The following is a 19,270-nucleotide window of genomic DNA, read 5'->3' on the forward strand; positions in this document are numbered from 1 at the left end:
CACACACACACACACACACACACACACACACACACACACACACACACGAAAGGCATCTCCAAGCCAGCCTTTCTAAATTGAATATACTTACAGACTGCTTAAATTCTTTTAATTGCATTTGGAGGACCTGGGCTTTGTCAATCTCTTTTTTCATATCATGGACATTCTTTTTAAATTCTGTAACCTCTAAGCGGAGTGAACGGCGTTCTACTTCTGCTGTATGCAATCTTTGGGTAAATTCATATATTTGCTTTTGCAAACATTCTACACTTTTCTGTTGGCAAATGGAGACAATTTTAGACTTTATTAAATTGCCTACTTTACTATTAAATAAATAGAATTTGATATCTAAAAAGACTTTAGTTATACAATACATTCTAAGAGAAGAAAATCATACCAACTGCTATCAAATCTAAAGACACATTTACATAATTTGAAAAGATGAATTGTTTTATCTGAACTATTATTTCTGTAAAATATAACAAGAAACAGCAAAAAGAAAACCTAACCTTAATAATGTCAAGAAAATTTGAAATATCCCTGTCTCTACTATAATGCTATTTGAATACAGTTACAAATTGTGAGCATTAATAACAAATTCTTATATTCTTATCCTCTAGATACTTATTAATAAATATATTAATTTACTCTCTAGAATAAAACAATTATATAAGTAAATTATGAAAATCTGAATGTATTCATATACAACAAACTAAAACTATGTCAAATGCAAAAATAAGGATAGGGCACAGGGAACTCTTCTATGAGAAAACTCCCTCTACCAATGCAGGTCAGCATTTTCTCTTCAACTTCTATTCTAAGGAAGTTGCCTTGATCACTGAGAGGTTAATTACATGTCAGAGGTGGCACTTGAACCTAGGTCTTCCATGTTTTGAGGCCAGCTTTCTGTCTACTAGGCCATGGTTGCCTCAGCTAAGTCATAATAAGAATGAACAAAAGCTTTGAGAGGAATAAAACAGAGGGAAAGATTTAAGAAGAAGAGGTAACGACAAGACAGACATTTCAGAGCTCACAATCACTGAGGGATAGTACTTCTAGAAGTTGTCAATATTAGGGATTATCATACCTATTTAAGGGTCAGCAAACTAAGCCAGCTGGCCAAATACAGCAATTTCTGAGGGTTTTTTTGTTTTGTTTTGTTTTTTTTGCACAACCAGCAAGCTAAGAATGTTTTTTACATTTCTGGAATACAACAAAACTTTACTTTAAAAAAAAAAAAACCTCTTAGTTCCCAAGATGGTAAAAGGAAGCAACAGGCCCAATTTGGCCCATGGGGTGCAGTTAGCCAACCCCTGGTGGTGCAATAAGAAATCACACATGAGAGCAGAAAAGATGAAGGAACTGGAAAGCCAATCTGTGAGGGTATGGAAGGCAAGGGATGGAAAAAACCAAAGTCCTTAATCATGATGTTAGAAGTTAGGATGTAGAAGAAAACTATGAGCCTGGTAATGGGCTCTCAGAAAGGAGACAAAATAACCGCTGACCAGATACCAGGATAATAATCACAATCATAATAATAGCTATGTGCCAAGCTCTATGCTAAGCACTTTACATCTAGACTGGATGGTATAAATGGTTAATATGAATCACAAAGGAAGAGTAGTAGCTGAATAATGGCAGTAGTGGGAAGGGCTGGAAATGCTGAAGAGGAACAAACTCCAACTCACAGTGTGTCTGAGTATGTGACAGAGAATATCCAGTATTGGAGAGAATGGCCTGAAATTGTGAGATCCAAATTGAATTGGGTTCCATAATCACTTGACGATGGAAAGAATGATCTTCCTGGCTCTAAGACCAGCTAAAGAGCTATCCATTATGTCACGATGCCTCTCGATGCAAAGAATATTTGCTGGACAATTCTGATTCAAAATTCAATTTACAAGTACTAGCTGACTAAAAACAGTATAATCTCCATTATATTGTGAAAATATTCTTTATTTAAATCACAAGTTAAATACCTACCATAATGGGCACAGGGCCACTTAGACCATACTTCAAGGCTTCTGTGTTAACTTTATGAAGTCCTCGGGCCAACCTCTGAACCAGGGAATCCTTTTCCATATATGTAAAACTTCTACTACTGCCCAGTGTTACATTCTCCATTGCCAAGCTAATTTTATCCATGAGTTTTGCAAACGAATTCCTTGCTGCACTTATAAGTAAATGTCCACAAAGCACAGAATTTGGATCTTGGGGGGAATAAAAGAGGTAAAAACATTAAAACTATTGTATTTATCTCCTACTTATTTTACAGTAATGTAGTTCAAAATACAATGAATTAAATTTTCTTAAATGAAAAATATTCCAATTACTTCTGTAAAATCACCCACAGTCATTCGTCCAAAAATTTATCTCCTTCTTACTTTGTAATATCCCTTCAATTAATTTAAAGGTTGGGAATTACCCATTTTAATAGGATGGTGAAAATAGCTAAGGTATTATATAAGAAATACATAAAGAAAATTTCTTATACTTTAAAAAATGTCATTTATCTACAATATTTACAACAGAGAAATTTTACCACTATTAGCTTTTAAATCATAACACCTTAAACTATTTCCTGTTTCCAACTAGTATAGCTGAGTACTTTAATGCCATACTATTTATATTCTGAGACAAGAGGATATAATTTGCCTTATTCAAAGGCAATTAAAATTTTACAACTACAATTACTTATTTCCCCACAGGATTTTGGTAATCATCCTTCTCATATAATGGACTTAAGGCCCCAGCACACCCAACATGTCCTGCTTACTGCTAGATTCGTCAGGTCTGTAATTAATAATTGTGTTTAATGTTGATAAATAAAATTGTCAGTGCTTCTTCTACTAATTGGTATTCCTGATAACGGTTAATAGGTTTATTTATGCCTTAATAAAAGTCTTGTAATATAGTTTTCTCTCTACTAGGCAGGTCTTAATCTGTCATTACTTGTCTTATGATACTATCAGTGTAAAATGACAAGCATGGAAGGCCTCATTTATATTAAGCAGTATACCATTCTATACTTTAAGAGGTTCTTGTTGCTGGAATTACTTTAAACATTTTCTTTAAATCTTAAATTAAGAAAAAAAAAACTCCATTCAATTCCAAATACACAAATAAATATATTTTGCATTATAAGAATAAGCCTAAGATTTAAAGTCCAGCGTATAAAACTAAAGAATAAAACTGGTAACATTTACATGGCATACAATCCACCAAGATTTGTTTTTACTTAAATTATACTACATAATGAATTTTTTCATCTAAGAATCAACTGCATTGTTTGTTGAATGAATTAATGTGGTGGAGCTGGGGGTGAGTGAGCTGATTGTTCAATGATATTTTATTTCATCAAGAGAAAAAACATTCTGAGGTTGGCTTCATTTGCTAACATTTTAGTTTCATACAGGTATTCCCTGTTTCAAAAAACTCATAAAATACAACATTTAAGAACCAGTGATACTGGGACAATGTTATAACCTTACGCTGTACTACTTATTTCTACCAATTAGTAATTATTTGAGTTCTAGTTCCAAAAAAACATGATATGTATAATTCTATATGCTAGAGTAAACACACGGAAAGTGCTATTAATAAAACCCATACCCACAGTATGTGGAAAACATGGGTAGATTTTCTTATGAATACTATATTAAGCACTTCAAGAATAAAAAAGATATATTTGAATAGATTCTGTGCCAACCAAAATATATTACATAAAACTAAGTTAAAACTCAACCTAAAACGATGCACATTAGAGACATTCAACAAATAGCTTATCAATAATAAATATAAAATGTATCTGTTTCACATATATGTCTTGTTTATATTTGGCAGAGATTGTACCTTGTATTTTTTCCTTCAAAGCCCTCATCCTTCCCCAACAATTAACAGTGCTGAGCACACAGCACACGTTCAGTAAATACTTGTTCATTTCTAGCTGCTGAATTTTAGGATTAGGGTTATTTTGCTTGGTCTAAGACAGCAGATCTAGAAACAATGAGTAGAAGTTGTTAAGATCACTCTAATAAGTAGCATTGTCTGAAAGGAAGATGGACTAACTCAGAAGATGTGGGTCCTTCTTAATAGAGGTCTTCCAAGTAGCAGTTAGATGAACACTTGTTAGGGACATTGTAGAGGGGATTCTGAGTAAGGGAATATGGGATAAATGGCCTCTGTGATCCCTTTTCAATGCTGTTTGTATAAATTTCCATTATTCATAAGTGTATCTGAATTTGCATTCAGTTTTTAAAAAGTAAACTTTACAATCTTTGTCTCACATTACAAAAGCTCAATTTTAAATTTTGTCCAGAAATTTAAAATAAATATTTCACTAGATTTGAAAGCACTGATGCTATATTTAATTTTTAATGAATAATTATATCAACAAATCACAGATGTGTGTCAACATAAGATACTGACTAATTTGAAGGGTGAAATAAAAAATTAACAATTCTGAAAGTATTCTATCTCTAAATGGGGGGAGATATATACTGTATCTGAACATAAACAATAAAAGAATTAAAGAAAACTAAATAATTTATTATTTGATAAATATGTAATAAATCCTTTACACAATTTAGTTACATCACAAAGTACAATCAATCTGATATTAAAGGAAGCAAAACAATCTAAAATTGTAAATATTACTCTACTGACACATTTATTGTTATTTGTGGATTTGTCTTATAAAACTCAAGTAGGAACTGAAATCCCTCAAGATCAAACATATTAGTGTTATTTCAAAACGTCAATTTGATGCATTTAGCAATTATTTTTGTGCATTCAGAAATATCACTTGATTGCTTGAATTTGGTTAAACAATTTGGAGTTCTTCATATGTATATTAAGCTGATATGAATTCGATCCTGTTCTAGTTTCATAAATATTTATTTAAATGAAGATGAAACTATTGATCACTTCATTCACTCCTCTGCATTAGCAAAACATAAAATTTGAGTAAGTACTAGTAACATAGGTGGCACAGTGATTAGAGTGCCAGGCCTGGAATCAAGAAGACTACAATTCAAATCCAGCTTCATATACTTACTAGCTGTATGACCCTAGGCAAGTCACTTGATCCTGTTTGTCTCAGTTTCATCATCTGTAAAATGAGCTGGAGAAGAAAATAGCAAACCACTCCAGTACCTTTGCCCAGAAAACCCCAAATGGGGTCACATAGAATTGGACATGACTGAACAACAATAACAAAATGCACAAATAGACATATAGAACTAAACTTCAAGATGTTTCATCAATAAAAATTGTTGACCAAAAGCAAACGATGTATTGCTAAATGATGACTGCTAAATGCATTAACTGAATGTAATAAGAAAAGGCCAAAAATACAGGATCAAGGCATCTCCAAATAATTTTATATAAAATTATAATAAATAATGATTGTTCACATTTATATAATGCTTTAAGGTTAGCAAAGCACCTTACATATATATATACATACACACAACTTACATACATATTACATATATATATGTATACCTTATTATATATATGTGTGTATGTGTATATAAAATTTCATTTGATTCTCCAAACATTTTAATAGAGACACTACTATTATTCCCATTTTGCACATTCAAGACACTGAGGCTGAGACAGATTAAGTACTTTGCCCAGGGTTGTAAAGCTCATGAGTGCTTGATGAACAATTTATATTCAAGTCTTCTTGACTCCAGTCCTGTGGTTTACACCACTAGGCTTTAGAAGCAGTATATCTCACATTTGAATCATCTTTCTTCCTCAAATCTGATGATTGCTCCCAACTTATCTATTTGTACTAATAGCACTATTTTCCCAATCACCCATCCTTAAAAGGAGTCTTCTTTGACTCCTTTCTCTCTCTTTCCACCTACATCCAAATATTTCACCAAATCTTAAATAGTTTACCTCCAACAATCTTTTACATTTATCCTGTTTCATCTCCCACTCGTTACCTTTCACCTGGATAAGTGTTATGGCCTCATACTAGTCCCACAAGTAATGCTCTTCTCCATCAGAGAAGGCAGTCTGGTATAAGGGAAATGTACTAAACTTTAAGTCAGATCTGGGTTTCATGTTTAGCCCTACTATTAACATGTTGTGTTATCTTAAGGAAATCAAGTAACTTTTCAGAATTGAATTTGTTTCATATGTAATAAAAATTATAATAACAATTATAATAAATCCAATTTATAATAACTGAAATTATAAAATATTTTCCTTAAAATATTTCTGAGATACCTGGGGCAAGCATTATTATCTACATTTTACAAATAAGGAAAACGAAATTCAAAAAAGGTTCAGTTATTTGCCTACTATAACATAACTTTTAAGTAATAGAGCCCATATTCAAAACCCAGGTCATTTGATTTCCAAATCCACGCTCTTTCCACAAGACTAAGTAGGATGCTTTCTTTCAGGCTTTGAATTACTAACAGCCTATTTTTCATTTTCTTTTGAATATGAGGAAGCTAAACCTGCTCACTTTAAAGGACACTCTAGCTCAAAATGTTATTCTATTATTCTGTAAATCCACTAACCATATCAATGAGAAGATTATTTAATGAACAAATTCAAGTAAAACTTTTTGTTTGTAAGCACTCTAAAACTAAAAAAAATGTTGTGAAAAAATGATTATTTAAATTTGGAAATCAATTAAGGGTCATGGAAATATCTAGGTATTTTGTTAAAGATCAAATAGAATTACATTAATATATTTGAAGTTCTTCTTTTTCTAAAAACAACCCTAAAGATAATTTTTCAAATGTATTGCTAATAATGACTAAAGCTTAAATCAGTACATTACTTTAGGCTTAAAGAGTGCATTCAATACAACAAAACTATGAGACAGGCAGTGTAAATATTATATCTGTTATTTAGATTTACAATGAAGCAAGCAGAGACTCTAAAAAACAGATACCTATAGAAAATCAATCTGAGCCCACACCCTTCTTTCACATAGCAGCTGACTTTTGTAATATTTTTTTAAATACTTAGCAGTGAACTGTGAAACAGGTACAAGTGCCACAGGAAGTATCAGAGGTGGAATTTGAAGCAAGATTTTCTGGAATCCAAGTCTGGCATTCTATTAACTACATCACAGAACACTACGGTATGTGCTATAGGAGACAGATAGTTTCAGCTAATACAGTTCCTGACCTCAGGGAGCTTATAGCCCAATCTAGGGATTTAAAGCTGAAATAAATTTTAGAGTTTCTGTTATCCCTAGTTCTCATTATATCAATGAGAAAAAAGGTCTAGAGGGATTAATTTGCTGCAGATCATAGAAGTAATAAGTAGTCTAGGCAAATTTTAAACTGGAATCCTCTTGACTATAAATCAAGTACTTCAGTTCTACCCTGCCTCTTCTGCCCTAATGAATCCCATTATTGAGAAACTATTTTTGCCCTACCTTACCAACATTCAATTCAGTAGTACTTCACTCCTGCTGATAGCCCTATGCAACTGGTTGTCATCTGGACCCTCACCTCAGTGCTACTAAACAAAAGTGGAGAAAATCATGAAAACTGGATTGACTTAATCCACTTTAGATCTATGATACATAATCTCAACCATAATCTCAATCTCACTGAAGGAAAAAAAAAGTCATTTTACAACTCCCTAATCAATTTATTATCCAATTCAACAAAGCAGCTTTTCTAAACCTTTTAATATCTTCTCAAAACTCTCACAGCTTCGCAATCATGGGTGCACCCTCTCAGCTGAGAATCCTGACTAATATTTCACTAGCCAAGAGCTCCCTCTTACCTCCTTCCCCTTTCTCATCTCACAACACTCAGGTACTTTCCACCACTATCAGCTCCTTCACAACCCTGTCTCACAAAAAGTGATCTTTCTCCTTGCTGAAGCAAACCCAACCACATGCACAAGGGATCCCATTCCATCCTATATTCTCAACTAGATTGCCCCTCTATCATTCCTACTGTCTCAGAAAATCTTTAATCTTTCCTCATTTCCTGGTTGCCTCCAAACATGCCCATGTTTCTCCCATCCTTAAAAACTCTCACTTGATCCATCCAACCCTGCTTACTATAACCCATATCTCTTCTTCCTTTTGAGGCTAAACCCTTTGAGAAATCCATCTACAATCAGCGCATTCATTTCCTTTTCTCTCACTCTCTTGTTTACTCTCTGCAGTCTCTAACATTGTTAAACATCCTCTTCACCTTGAAATTCCCTTTTCTTTATGTTTTAATGACATTTTTCTCTCTTGGTTCTCCTACCTGCTTGTCCATTCCTCTGTCTTCTTTACTGGATCTTCATCCAGGTCATGTCCACTAACCATGGATGTCTCTCAAATATCTGTACCAGGCCCTTTTCTCTTCTTATTCTATACTATTTCACTTGGTAATCTCAAGAGCATGCATACATTCAATTATCATCTATATGCAGATGTGACCTTGGCTCTTCTGCTTCCACGAGCTGAAGTAAGGGCAAAGTAAGAAGTAAGTCACTCTTAGCCTCCCTTATTGACCTCTGAAAGCCCAGAAAACATCGCCCCAAGAAAAACCCTGAAACAACTGAGCCAGCAGAAATATGTGGTGCAGTGTTCTTGTAGTCCAGGAAGCTTGGGGGATAAACAGGAAATGACCCTCTTACTCTGGGGGAGGGGGAGCAGTACAGGACAGGAGGTATCCTAGCAATCCAGTGACAAGCCCCACCTCAGCATACCAGAGGGTGTTCCTGAGCCCTGGGGTGATGGAGCAGGCAAGCATCAACATTAGGACTCCCTCCCCGCTCTTGCCCAGTACTTCAGCATAGGCAGGGGAACCAGTAGACGCCAGCTCAGAAAACCGCCACGTGTGACAGCATTCTCCAGCAGCCAAATTTCCCAGTGCCTCAGCACAATTCCAGGAAGCACAACTCCAGAAGGAAAAGCTCCAGGCTAACAAACATCCTCCAGCAGCCAAACATTTGAGTGGGAGACCCAGATGAGCAGAAGCCAAATAAAGGAGTGCAAGGTACAGGTGACAAGGCATCCCCCAGGAGCCAGACTCCCTACCCCCACCCCAAGAGCTCCAGTGTTGCTGACCCCAGTCCTGCACAAGGTAAGCTGTCAGAACCCTACAGCCTCCAACTACTAGCACCTAAGGCCCCAGCACACAAAACCAGTGACCAGGTTCCAGGCTCCCAACATAAGAAGCTTGGGTCAGTGCCCATTGCACTCAAGCAGAAAAGCTCAATTTTTTTTTAAAAGTCAGGAAATAGGCAAACACCATGAGCAAAAAGCAAAAATGGACAATGATCACAGATTCTTATTATGGGGACAGGGAAGATAAAGGCACAAATTCAGAAGAGGACAATATTGTCAATATACCCACATCCAAAACCTCAAAGGGGAATATGAACTGGTCTCCAACCCAAAAAGCTTTCTTAGAAGAGCTCAAGATTTTAAAAGTCAAATAAGAGAGGTAGAAGAAAAATTGGGAAAAGAAATGAAAGGTATGTAAGAGAGTCAATAGCTTGGAAAAAGAAGGACAAAAATTAGCTGTAGAAAACAAGTCCTTAAAAATAAAATTGGCCAAATGGGAAAAAAGTACACTGAAGAAAACAAGTCCCTAAAAATACAATTGACCAAATGGAAATAAAGTACACTGAAGAAAACAACTCCTTAAAAAGAAGAATTGTCCAAATGGAAAAAGAGGCACAAAAACTCACTGAAGAGAAGAACTCCTTAAAAAGTAAAATGGGCCAAATGGAAAAGAAGGTGCAAAATCCAAAAGAAGAAAAGAATTCGTCAAAAATCAGAATTGGGCAAGTGGAAGCTAATGACTCTATGAGAGATCAATAATCAGTCAAACAGAAAAAAAAAAAGAATGAAAAAAATAGAAGAAAACATAAAATACCTCATTGGTAAAATAACTGACCTGGAAAATATAGCCAGGAGAGAGAATTTAAGAATTATTGGTTTACCTGAAAACCATGATGAAAAAAAGAGCCTGGACACCATCTTTCAGGAAATCATCAAGGAAAACTGCCCTGAGGTCCTAGAACCAGAGTCCAAAATAGTCATCAAAAAAAACCACTCATCACCTCCTGAAAGAGGTCCCAAATTGAAAACACCAAGGAACATTGCAGCCAAAGAGAAAATACTGCAAGCAGCCAGAAAGAAATAATTTAAATATCATGGAACCACAGCCAGAATTATACAGGACCTTGCAGCTTCTACATTATAAGATCAGGGATGTGGAATACAATATTCCCTTAGGTAAAGGAGCTTGGATTACAACCAGGAATCAACTACCCAGTGAAAATGAGCATAATCTTTCAAGGGACGAGATGGACATTCAACAAAATAGGAGACTTCCAAACTTTCCTCATGAAAAGACCAGAGCTCAATAAAAAAATCTAATCTTCAAATACAACACTCAAGAGAGGCATAAAAAGGTAAATAGGAAAGAAAAAAAAACATGTTATTAATAAGAGTAAACCATTTGCATCCCTTCAAGGGAAAATGACACTTGTAACTCTTGAGAACTGTACTGTTATTATGACATTTAAAAGGAGTATACATAGACAGAGAGCTTGGGTATAAGTTGACTTTGATATGATGATAAAAAATCTAATTAAGTGGTGAAAAGAGATTGTACTGGGAGAAAAGGAAAGGAGGAAGCAGACAAGGGTAAATTACACGAAAACCTATTACAATAGAGGGAAAGAAGGAAGGGAGGTGAGCGTTGTTTGAACCTTACTCTCATCAGATTTGGTTCAAAGAGGGAATAACATAATCAGTTAGGTATAGAAATATAACTTACCCTATAAGAAGTAGGAGGGGAAAGGGAAAAGAAAAGGGAAGGAGGTGAATAGAAGGGAGGGAAGAAGTAGCAAGGGTAAAAGGGAAGAAAAGAGACGGAGCTAATAGAAGGGAGGGCAGACTGAAGGAGGCAGTGGTTGAAAGCAAAATTCTAATGAGGAGGGAAAGGGAGAAAGGAAAGAGAAAAGCATAAATGGGGCAGGGGGAATAGGATGAAGAGAAAGATACAGATAATAATCATAACTGTGAATGTGAATGGGACAAACTCTCCCATAAAACCGAAGCAGATAGGAGAGTGGATTAAAAACCATAATCCTTGCATGCTGTCTTGGGGAGGGAGGAGAAGAGGAAGAGGGAGAAAATCTAGAGCTCAAAAGCTTATGGAAGTAATTGTTGAAAACTAAAAACAAATTAATTGAATTTCTTAAAATGTTAAACAGCACAGAGCCAAGGTCAGAATCTTAGGAAACGATGTGGTATTGAAAAAGTAATTGACTTCTTTATATCTCAATTTCTCTAACATTAAAAAAAAATTAGTGTTTTTTTTATATTTCCCCCTTCTTTCTTTTACTTAGTCCTTTGTATTTTATGTGGTTTTGTTTTTTCAAGAATTATTAAGGATATAAATATTGTTTATTTATCTCCTTGTGAGGGACTGAAATTATAAGCATATGAATATAGATGCATTAACCATTTTCTGCCGATACAGGAAAAAAATTATCCTTCTCCCTCTTCCTCCATCTCCTTCACTCATATAAGTCTGTTCTAATAAAGTATTATTCAAAACTTCAAGAAAAACCACAATCCTACAATATCTTGTTTACAAGAAATACATCTGAAGCATAGGGATACACACAGAGTAAAGGTAAAAGGCTGGAGCAGAATATATTATGCTTCAGCTGAAGTTAAAAAAAAAAGCAGGGGTAGCAATCCTGATCTCAGAGAAAGCAAAAGCCAAATTAGATCTAATTAAAAGAGACAAGGAAGGAAACTACATCCTGCTAAAAGGTACCATAGACAATGAAGTAATATCATTACTAAATATATATGCACCAAGTGATATAGCATCTACATTCTTAGAGGGAAGTTCAGGGAGCTACAGGAAGAAATAGGTAATAAAACTATACTGGTGGGGGATCTCAACCTCCCCCTCTCTGAACTAGATAAATCTAACCACAAAATAAACAAGAAAGAAGTTAAGGAGATGAATAGAATTTTAGAAAAGTTAGATATGGTTGACCTCTGGAAAAAATTGAATGGGGATAGAAAAGAATATACCTTTTTTCCAGGGCACATGGCACCTACACAAAAACCGACCACATAACAGGACATAAAAACATCACAATCCAATGAAGAAAGGCAGAAATATTAAATGTATCCCTTTCAGATCATGATGAAATAAAAATTACATGTAATAAAGGGCCATGGAAAGACAGGCTAAAAATTATTAGAAACTAAATAATCTAATCCTAATGAATGAGTGGGTCAAACAACAAATAACAGAAACAATCAATAATTTCATCCAAGAGAATGACAATAATGAGACAACATACCAAAACTTATGGGATACAGTGAAAGCAGTTCTTAGGGAAAGTTTTATATCTCTAAAATGCTTACATGAATAAATTAGAGAAAGAAGAGATCAATGAATTGGGCATGCAACTAAAAAAGCTAGAAAAAGAACAAATTAAAAATCCTAAATTAAATACCAAATTAGAAATTCTGAAAACCAAAAGAGATTAATAAAATTAAGAAAATGATTAAACTAATAAATAAAACTAAGAGGTAGTTTTATGAAATAAAATTTTAAAAAATTAGTTAATTTGATTTAAAAAAAAGAAAGAAGAAAATCAAATTACCAGCATCAAAAATGAAAAGAGTGAACTCACCATCAATGAAGAGGAAATCAAAACAATAATTAGAAGTTATTTCGCCCAACTGTATGCCAACAAATTTGACAGTCTTAGTGAAATGGAAGAATATTTACAAAAACGTAAATTGCCCAGATTAAAGGAACAAAAAATAAAATACTTAACCCTATTTCAGAAAAAGAAATTGAACAAGCTTGGCCAGATGAATTCTATCAAACATTTAAAGACCAATTAATTCCAATACTACATAAACATTTGGGAAAATATGTGAAGAACTCCTACCAAATTCATTTTATGATACAAATATGGTGCTGATACCTAAACCAGGAAGAGTCAAAACAGAGAAAGAAAATTATACACCAATTTCCCTAATGAATACAGATGTAAATATTTTAAACAAAATATTAGCAAAGATATTATAGCAACTAATCTCAAAGATAATACACTATGACCAGGTAGGATTTATACCAGGAATGCAGGCCTGGTTCAATATTAGGAAAACTATCAGTATAACTGACTATATCAACAACAAAAATTAACAGAAACCATATGATTATCTCTTTTTTTTCCACAAGTTTTATTGATGCTACTTTTTAAAAACATTACAGATACTACCCAATGACCACCCCCCACCCATAGAACCCTTCTTTGTGATAAAATTTCATAAAATCTTAATTAGCAAAATAATGAATGAAACATTAGATTAGAAAAGGAGCTCTTCCTTCCAAGAGTTTGGGCATGGGAAAAAAACTGCAAATTAAGTGATAAAAGAAGAAAATTTGAAACTTCACTGCCTTTTCAGGTTAGGGGAAACCATCTAATGATGAACCTAAAAAACTATGAAGCGTAGATACTGGTACAGTGGTATATTTCAGCATCAGAATGCAGCATGCATATATTAAGCTAGAAGCTACTGATTGTGTTTTTAGCCCAAAAGTCTTTAATGAGAGGCTTGCCATATGTATTTCATTTGTACATTCAGAATCTGATTGACCAACTAAGCAGATTTAAATATCTTGCATCTTCAGACTGGCTAAAACTATGGGAAAACACAACTATAAAATGGAGCTATGAACCAAAAGTCATATCTCCAGTCTGGAAGCCCTGAGCAAACTGCTTGCTGTCTGGTCTCATTCACACCTCCTAAACACCTGAGTTGCTAGACTGCAATTCTTTTTTTCTTTTTCTTTTTAAAAAAAAAAGATTTTGAGTTCCAAATTTTCACCCCATCTCACCCCTCCCCCCACCCCAAGAAGGCATGCATTCTAAATACCCCTTCCCCTAGTCTACCTTCCCTTCTACCTCTCTCCCCTGCTTCTCTTATCCCCTTCCCCTTCAATTTTCCTGCAGGGCCGGATGGATTTCTGTACCCCATTTCCTGTATTTCTTATTACCCAGTTAATATGAAAGCACTTTTTTTAAACATGTGTTTTTTAAACTTTGGGTTCCAAATTTTCACCCTTCTTCCCTCCCCACCCACCCTCATTGATAAGGCAAGCAACTAAACATGTTATATATGTGCAGTTATGTAAAACACTTCCATAGTAGACATGCTGTGAAAAACTAACTCTATTTCCCTTAATCCTATCCTGCCCCCTCCCCATTCACTCTATTCTCTCTTTTGACCCTGTCGCTCCTCAAAAGTATTTGCTTCAGATTGCCCCCTTTCCCAATCTGCCCTCCTCTCTATCATCCCCCTACTCTCTTGTCCCCTTCCCCTCCTATTTTCCTGTAGGGTAAGACAGATTTCCATACCCAATTAAGTGTGTATGTTATACCCTCCTTAAGTCAAATCCTATGAGAATAAGATTCACTCATTTCCTCTCACCTTCCCCGGGTTCCTCTCCACTGTACGAGCCTTTTCTTTTCTGTTTTTTTGTGAGATATTTTACCCTGTTCTACCTTTCCCTTTCTCCTTCTCCTAGTATAATCCTCTCTCACCCCTTAATTTTATTCTCCAGATATGACCCCTTTATCTTCAACTCACCCTGTGCCCTCTATCTATCTATCTATCCATCTATCCATTTATACACACACACACACACATAATTTTTTCCCTCCAACTACCCTAATACTGACAAAGGTCTCATGAGTTACAAATATCATCTTTCCATGCAGGAATGTAAACAGTTCAACCTTAATAAGTATCTTATGATTTCTCTTTGCTGCTTACCTCTTCATGTTCCACTTGAGTCTTGTATTGGAAAGTCACATTTTCTATTCAGCTCTAATCTTTTCATCAAGAATGCTTGAAAGTCTTCTATTTCACTGAATGACCATTTTTCCCCTGAAGAATTATACTCAGTTTTGCTGGGTGGGTGATTCTTGGTTGTAATCCTCTCTCCTTTGCCCTCCAGAATATTATATTCCATGTCCTGCAGTCCCTTAATGTAGAAGCTGCTAAATCTTGTGTTATCCTGATTGTGTTTCCACAATACTTGAATTGTTTCTTTCTGGCTGCTTGTAATATTTTCTCCTTGACCTGGGAACTCTGGAATTTGGCTACAATATTCCTAGGAGTTTTCCTTTGGGGATCTCTTTCAGGAGGAGATTGGTGGATTCTTTCCATTTCTGTTTTGCCCTCTGGTTCTAAAATATCAGGGCAGTTTTCTTGGATAATTTCTTGAAAGATGATGTCTAGGCTCTTTTCTTGATCATGGCTTTCAGATAGTCCAATAATTTTTAAATTCTCTCTCCTGGATCTATTTTCCAGGTCAGTTGTTTTTCCAATGAGATATTTCACATTGTTTTCTAATTTTTCATTCTTTTAGATTTGTTTTACAGTGTCTTGATTTCTCATAAAGTCATTAGCTTCCAATTGCTCTATTCTCATTTTTAAGGAAGTATTTTCTTCAGCAATCTTTTGGACTTCCTTTTCCATTTGGCCAATTTTGCTCTTTAGGGCATTCTTTTCTTCATTGGCTTTTTGGATCTCTTTTGCCATTTGGGTTAAGCTATTTTTTTAAGGTGTTGTTTTCTTCAGTATTTTTTTGGGTCCCCTTTAACAAGCTGTTGACTTGTTTTTCATGATTTTCTTGCATCACTCTCAGTTTTTCCTCTACTTCTCTTACTTGCTTCTCAAGTTCCCTTTTGAGCTCCTCCAAGGCCTGGGACTGATTCATATTTTTCTTGGAGGCTTTGGATGTAGGAGCTTTGACTTTGTTTTCTTCTTCTAGTTGCATGTTTTGATCTTCATTGTCACCAAAGTAAGATAATATAGTCTGACTCTTTTTGTGCTGCTTGCTCATGATCCCAACCAATTACTTGAGTTTTAAACTCTTTGTTAAGGTAAGAGTCTGTTTCTAATGTGGAGAATGTACTGTCCCAAGCTTCAAGGGTTTGTACAGCTGTTTTCAGAGATACTTCTAGGGACCTGAAAAGTGTCAGTTCAAGGTGCTATGATAAGGGGCAAGGCGCTCCTCCTCGCCCCAGGACCACCCCTCAGAACTGTGACCCAGATCCAAGCACGGACAAAGCAAGAGATTCTTGCCTAAGCCCTGGCAAAGAGATCCTTGCAATCCCCCTATGATCAACCACTCGATTCCCCCTCAGTCTGTGGGCTGGAAGCTCAGAAGGCAGCCCCTGCCCTCGGGGCGGCTGAGATCTAGCTTCTTCTCTCACTGTAGTCACAGACTTTTCCCACTGACCTTCTAAGTTGTCTTTGGCGTTCAGGGGTTGAGAAGTCTGGAAACCACCACAGCTGCCCGCGATTCAGTCCTCTGAGGCCTGCTCCAGTGTTGCTGTGGCCTGCGCACCCACACCAAACCGCGCTAGTCTCCCAGCCTGGCGCGATATACCTTTCCGATCAGACATCAAGGTTGTCTTCAGCTGGAAATTTGTTTTACTCTGTTTTTTTGTGGGTTCTGCTGCTTTAAAATTTGTTTAGAACCATTTTTTATAGGTATTTGGAGGGGTTTGGGGGAGAGCTCTAGCAAGTCACTGTTTTCCCTCCGCCATCTTCGCTCCGCCCCTGATTATCTCAATAGATGCAGAAAAAGCTTTTGACAAACAACACTCATTTCTATTAAAAACACTAAATAGTATAGGAATAAATGGAATCTTCTTAAAATGACAGGTAGTATCTATCTAAAATTAGTAAGCATTATATGTAATGAGGATAAGTTAGAAGCATTTCCAAAAAGATCAGGGGTGAAACAAGGATGTCCATTATCACCACTGTTATATCAATTGATATATAATATATATAGTATATATAATGGTATATATATATATAATAGTATAATACTGATATATATCAATATTATACTACAAATGTAAGTTTTAGCAATAAGAGAAGAAAAAGAAATCGAAGGCATTAGAATAGGCAAAGAAGAAACAAAGCTATCACTCTTTGCAGGTGATATGATGGTATACTTAGAGAATACTTGAGAATCAAGTAAAAAACTACTTGAAATAATAAACAACTTTAACAAAGCTGCAGGCTAGAAAATAAACCCACATAAATCATTGGCATTTCTATATATTACCAACAAAGCGCAACAGCAAGAGATAGAAAGAGAAATTCCATTTAAACTTACTGTAGACATTATAAAATATTTAGGAGTCTACCTCCCGAAACAAACCCAGGAACTATATGAACACGATTACAAAACACTTTTCACACAAATAAAGTCAGATCTAAATAATTGGAAAAACATCAGTTGCTCATGGGTAGGCCGAGCTAATACAATAAAAATGACAATTCCACCTAAGCTAATTTACTTATTCAGTGCCATACCAAACTACCAAAAATTATTTCATAGAATTAGAAAAATAGTAAGATTCATTTGCAAGAACAAAAGGTCCAGAATATCAAGGGAACTAATAAAAAGAAATGCAGTGGAAGGTAGCCTAGCTGTAACAAATCTTATATTGTACTATAAAGCAGCAATCATCAAAACTACTTGGTACTGTCTAAGAAATATAGTGCTGGATCAGTGAAATAAGTTAGGTATGGAAGACACAACAGTCAATGACTATACTAATCTGCTGTCTGATAAACCCAAAGACCCCAGCTTCTGGGATAAGAACTCACGTTGACAAAAACTGCTGGGAAAACTGGAAAATAGTATGGCAGAAACTAGGCACAGACCAACATCTTATACCCTATACCAAGATAGTCAAAATGGGTACATGATTTTGATATAAAGACTGATACATAAGCAAACTAAGGAGAGCAAGGAAGACTTTACCTATCAGTTCAATAGAGAAGGGAAGAATTTATGACCAAACAAAAGATAGAGAACATTATGAAATGCAAAATGGACAATTTTGATTACATTAAATTGAAAAGTTTTTGCACAAAGCCAATGCAACCAAGATTAGAAGGGAAGCAAAAAGCTGGGAAACAATTTTTACAGCCAGTGTCTCTGACAAAGGCCTCATTTCTAAAATATAAAGAGAACTGAGTCAAATTTATAAGAATACAAGTCATTCCCCAATTGATAAATGGTCAAAGGATATGAATAAACAGTTTTCAGATGAAGAAAATAAAGCTGTCTATAGTCATGCGAAAAAATGTTCTAAAATCACTATTGATTAAAGAAATGCAAATCAAAACAACTCTGAGGTACCACATCACACCTATCAGATTCGCTAACATGACAAAACAGGAAAATGATAAATGCTGGAGAAAATGTGGGACAACTGGAACACTAATGCATTTTTGGTGGAGTTGTGAAATGATCCAACCATTCTGGAGAGCAATTTAGAACTATGCCCAAAGGGCTATAAAATTGTGTATACCCTTTGACCCAGCAATACCACTACTAGGACTGTATCCCAAAGAGATCATAAAAATGGGAAAAGGACTCACATGTACAAAAATATTTATAGCAGCTCTTTTGTTGGTGGCCAAGAATTGGAAATTGAGGAGCCCATCAATTGGGGAATGGCTGAACAACTTGTGGTATATGAATGTAATGGAATACTATTGTTCCATAAGAAATGATGAGCAAAGGGGCAGCTAGGTGGCACAGTAGATAGAGCTCTAGCCTTGGAGTCAGGAGGACCTGAGTTCAAATCTGGCCTCAGACACTTGATACTTACTAGCTGTGTGACCCTAGGCAACCCCAACTGCCTCACCAAAAAGCAAAAAAATAAAAAAATAATAAACAGGCAGACTTCAGGAAAACCTGAAAAGACTTATATGAACTGATACTGAGTAAAGTGAACAGAAGCAGGAGAAAACTGTACACAGTAACAGCCACATCGTGCGCTGACTGACTTTGAAAGACTTAGTTCTTCTCAGCAATGCAGGGATCTAAGACAACTCCAAAAGACTCACGACAGAAAACGCTATCCACATCCAGAGAAAGAACTATGGAGTCTAAATGCAGATGAAAGCATACTAATTTGCTCTCCTTTTCTTTTGTTGTTTTGTTTTATTTTTTTATTTTTTCTTTCTCTTGGTTCCTCCCATTAGTTCTAATTCTTCTATATATCATGACTAATGTGAAATTATGCTTAATATGAATGTATAAGTAGAGCCTACAGCAGATTGCATGCCATCTTGGGGAGGCAGGAGGAGAAGGAGGAGGAGAAAATTTAAAACTCAAAATCTTATGGAAGTGAACATTAAAAATGAAAAATAAAGTAATTATTAAATAAAAATATGTGCCCT

The 19,270-nt window shown here is 35.3% G+C and overlaps 1 protein-coding gene across 8 annotated transcripts in view; it reads right to left on the reverse strand.

Moving 5' to 3' along the window:
• Nucleotides 1-19,270, reverse strand: part of CCDC171 (coiled-coil domain containing 171) — a 496,773-nt gene that overhangs the window by 236,008 nt on the left and 241,495 nt on the right. For 7 of the 8 annotated variants that reach the window (XR_003569147.1, XM_027863035.1, XM_027863033.1 and 4 more), the window contains 2 exons: nucleotides 1,984-2,210; nucleotides 92-274 (listed from right to left, as the gene is read on the reverse strand). Coding sequence is in view for 7 of the 8 variants with exons in the window: in XM_027863035.1 (XP_027718836.1) it covers nucleotides 92-274; nucleotides 1,984-2,210 (410 nt within the window). In the remaining variant the exon portion in view is untranslated. The remainder of the gene's footprint in view (nucleotides 1-91; nucleotides 275-1,983; nucleotides 2,211-19,270) is intronic. The other variant, XM_027863037.1, reaches the window with a different exon arrangement.

Source organism: Vombatus ursinus, unplaced genomic scaffold (genome assembly GCF_900497805.2).
Source record: "Vombatus ursinus unplaced genomic scaffold, bare-nosed wombat genome assembly UNPS02014770.1, whole genome shotgun sequence".
Lineage (NCBI taxonomy): Eukaryota > Metazoa > Chordata > Mammalia > Diprotodontia > Vombatidae > Vombatus > Vombatus ursinus.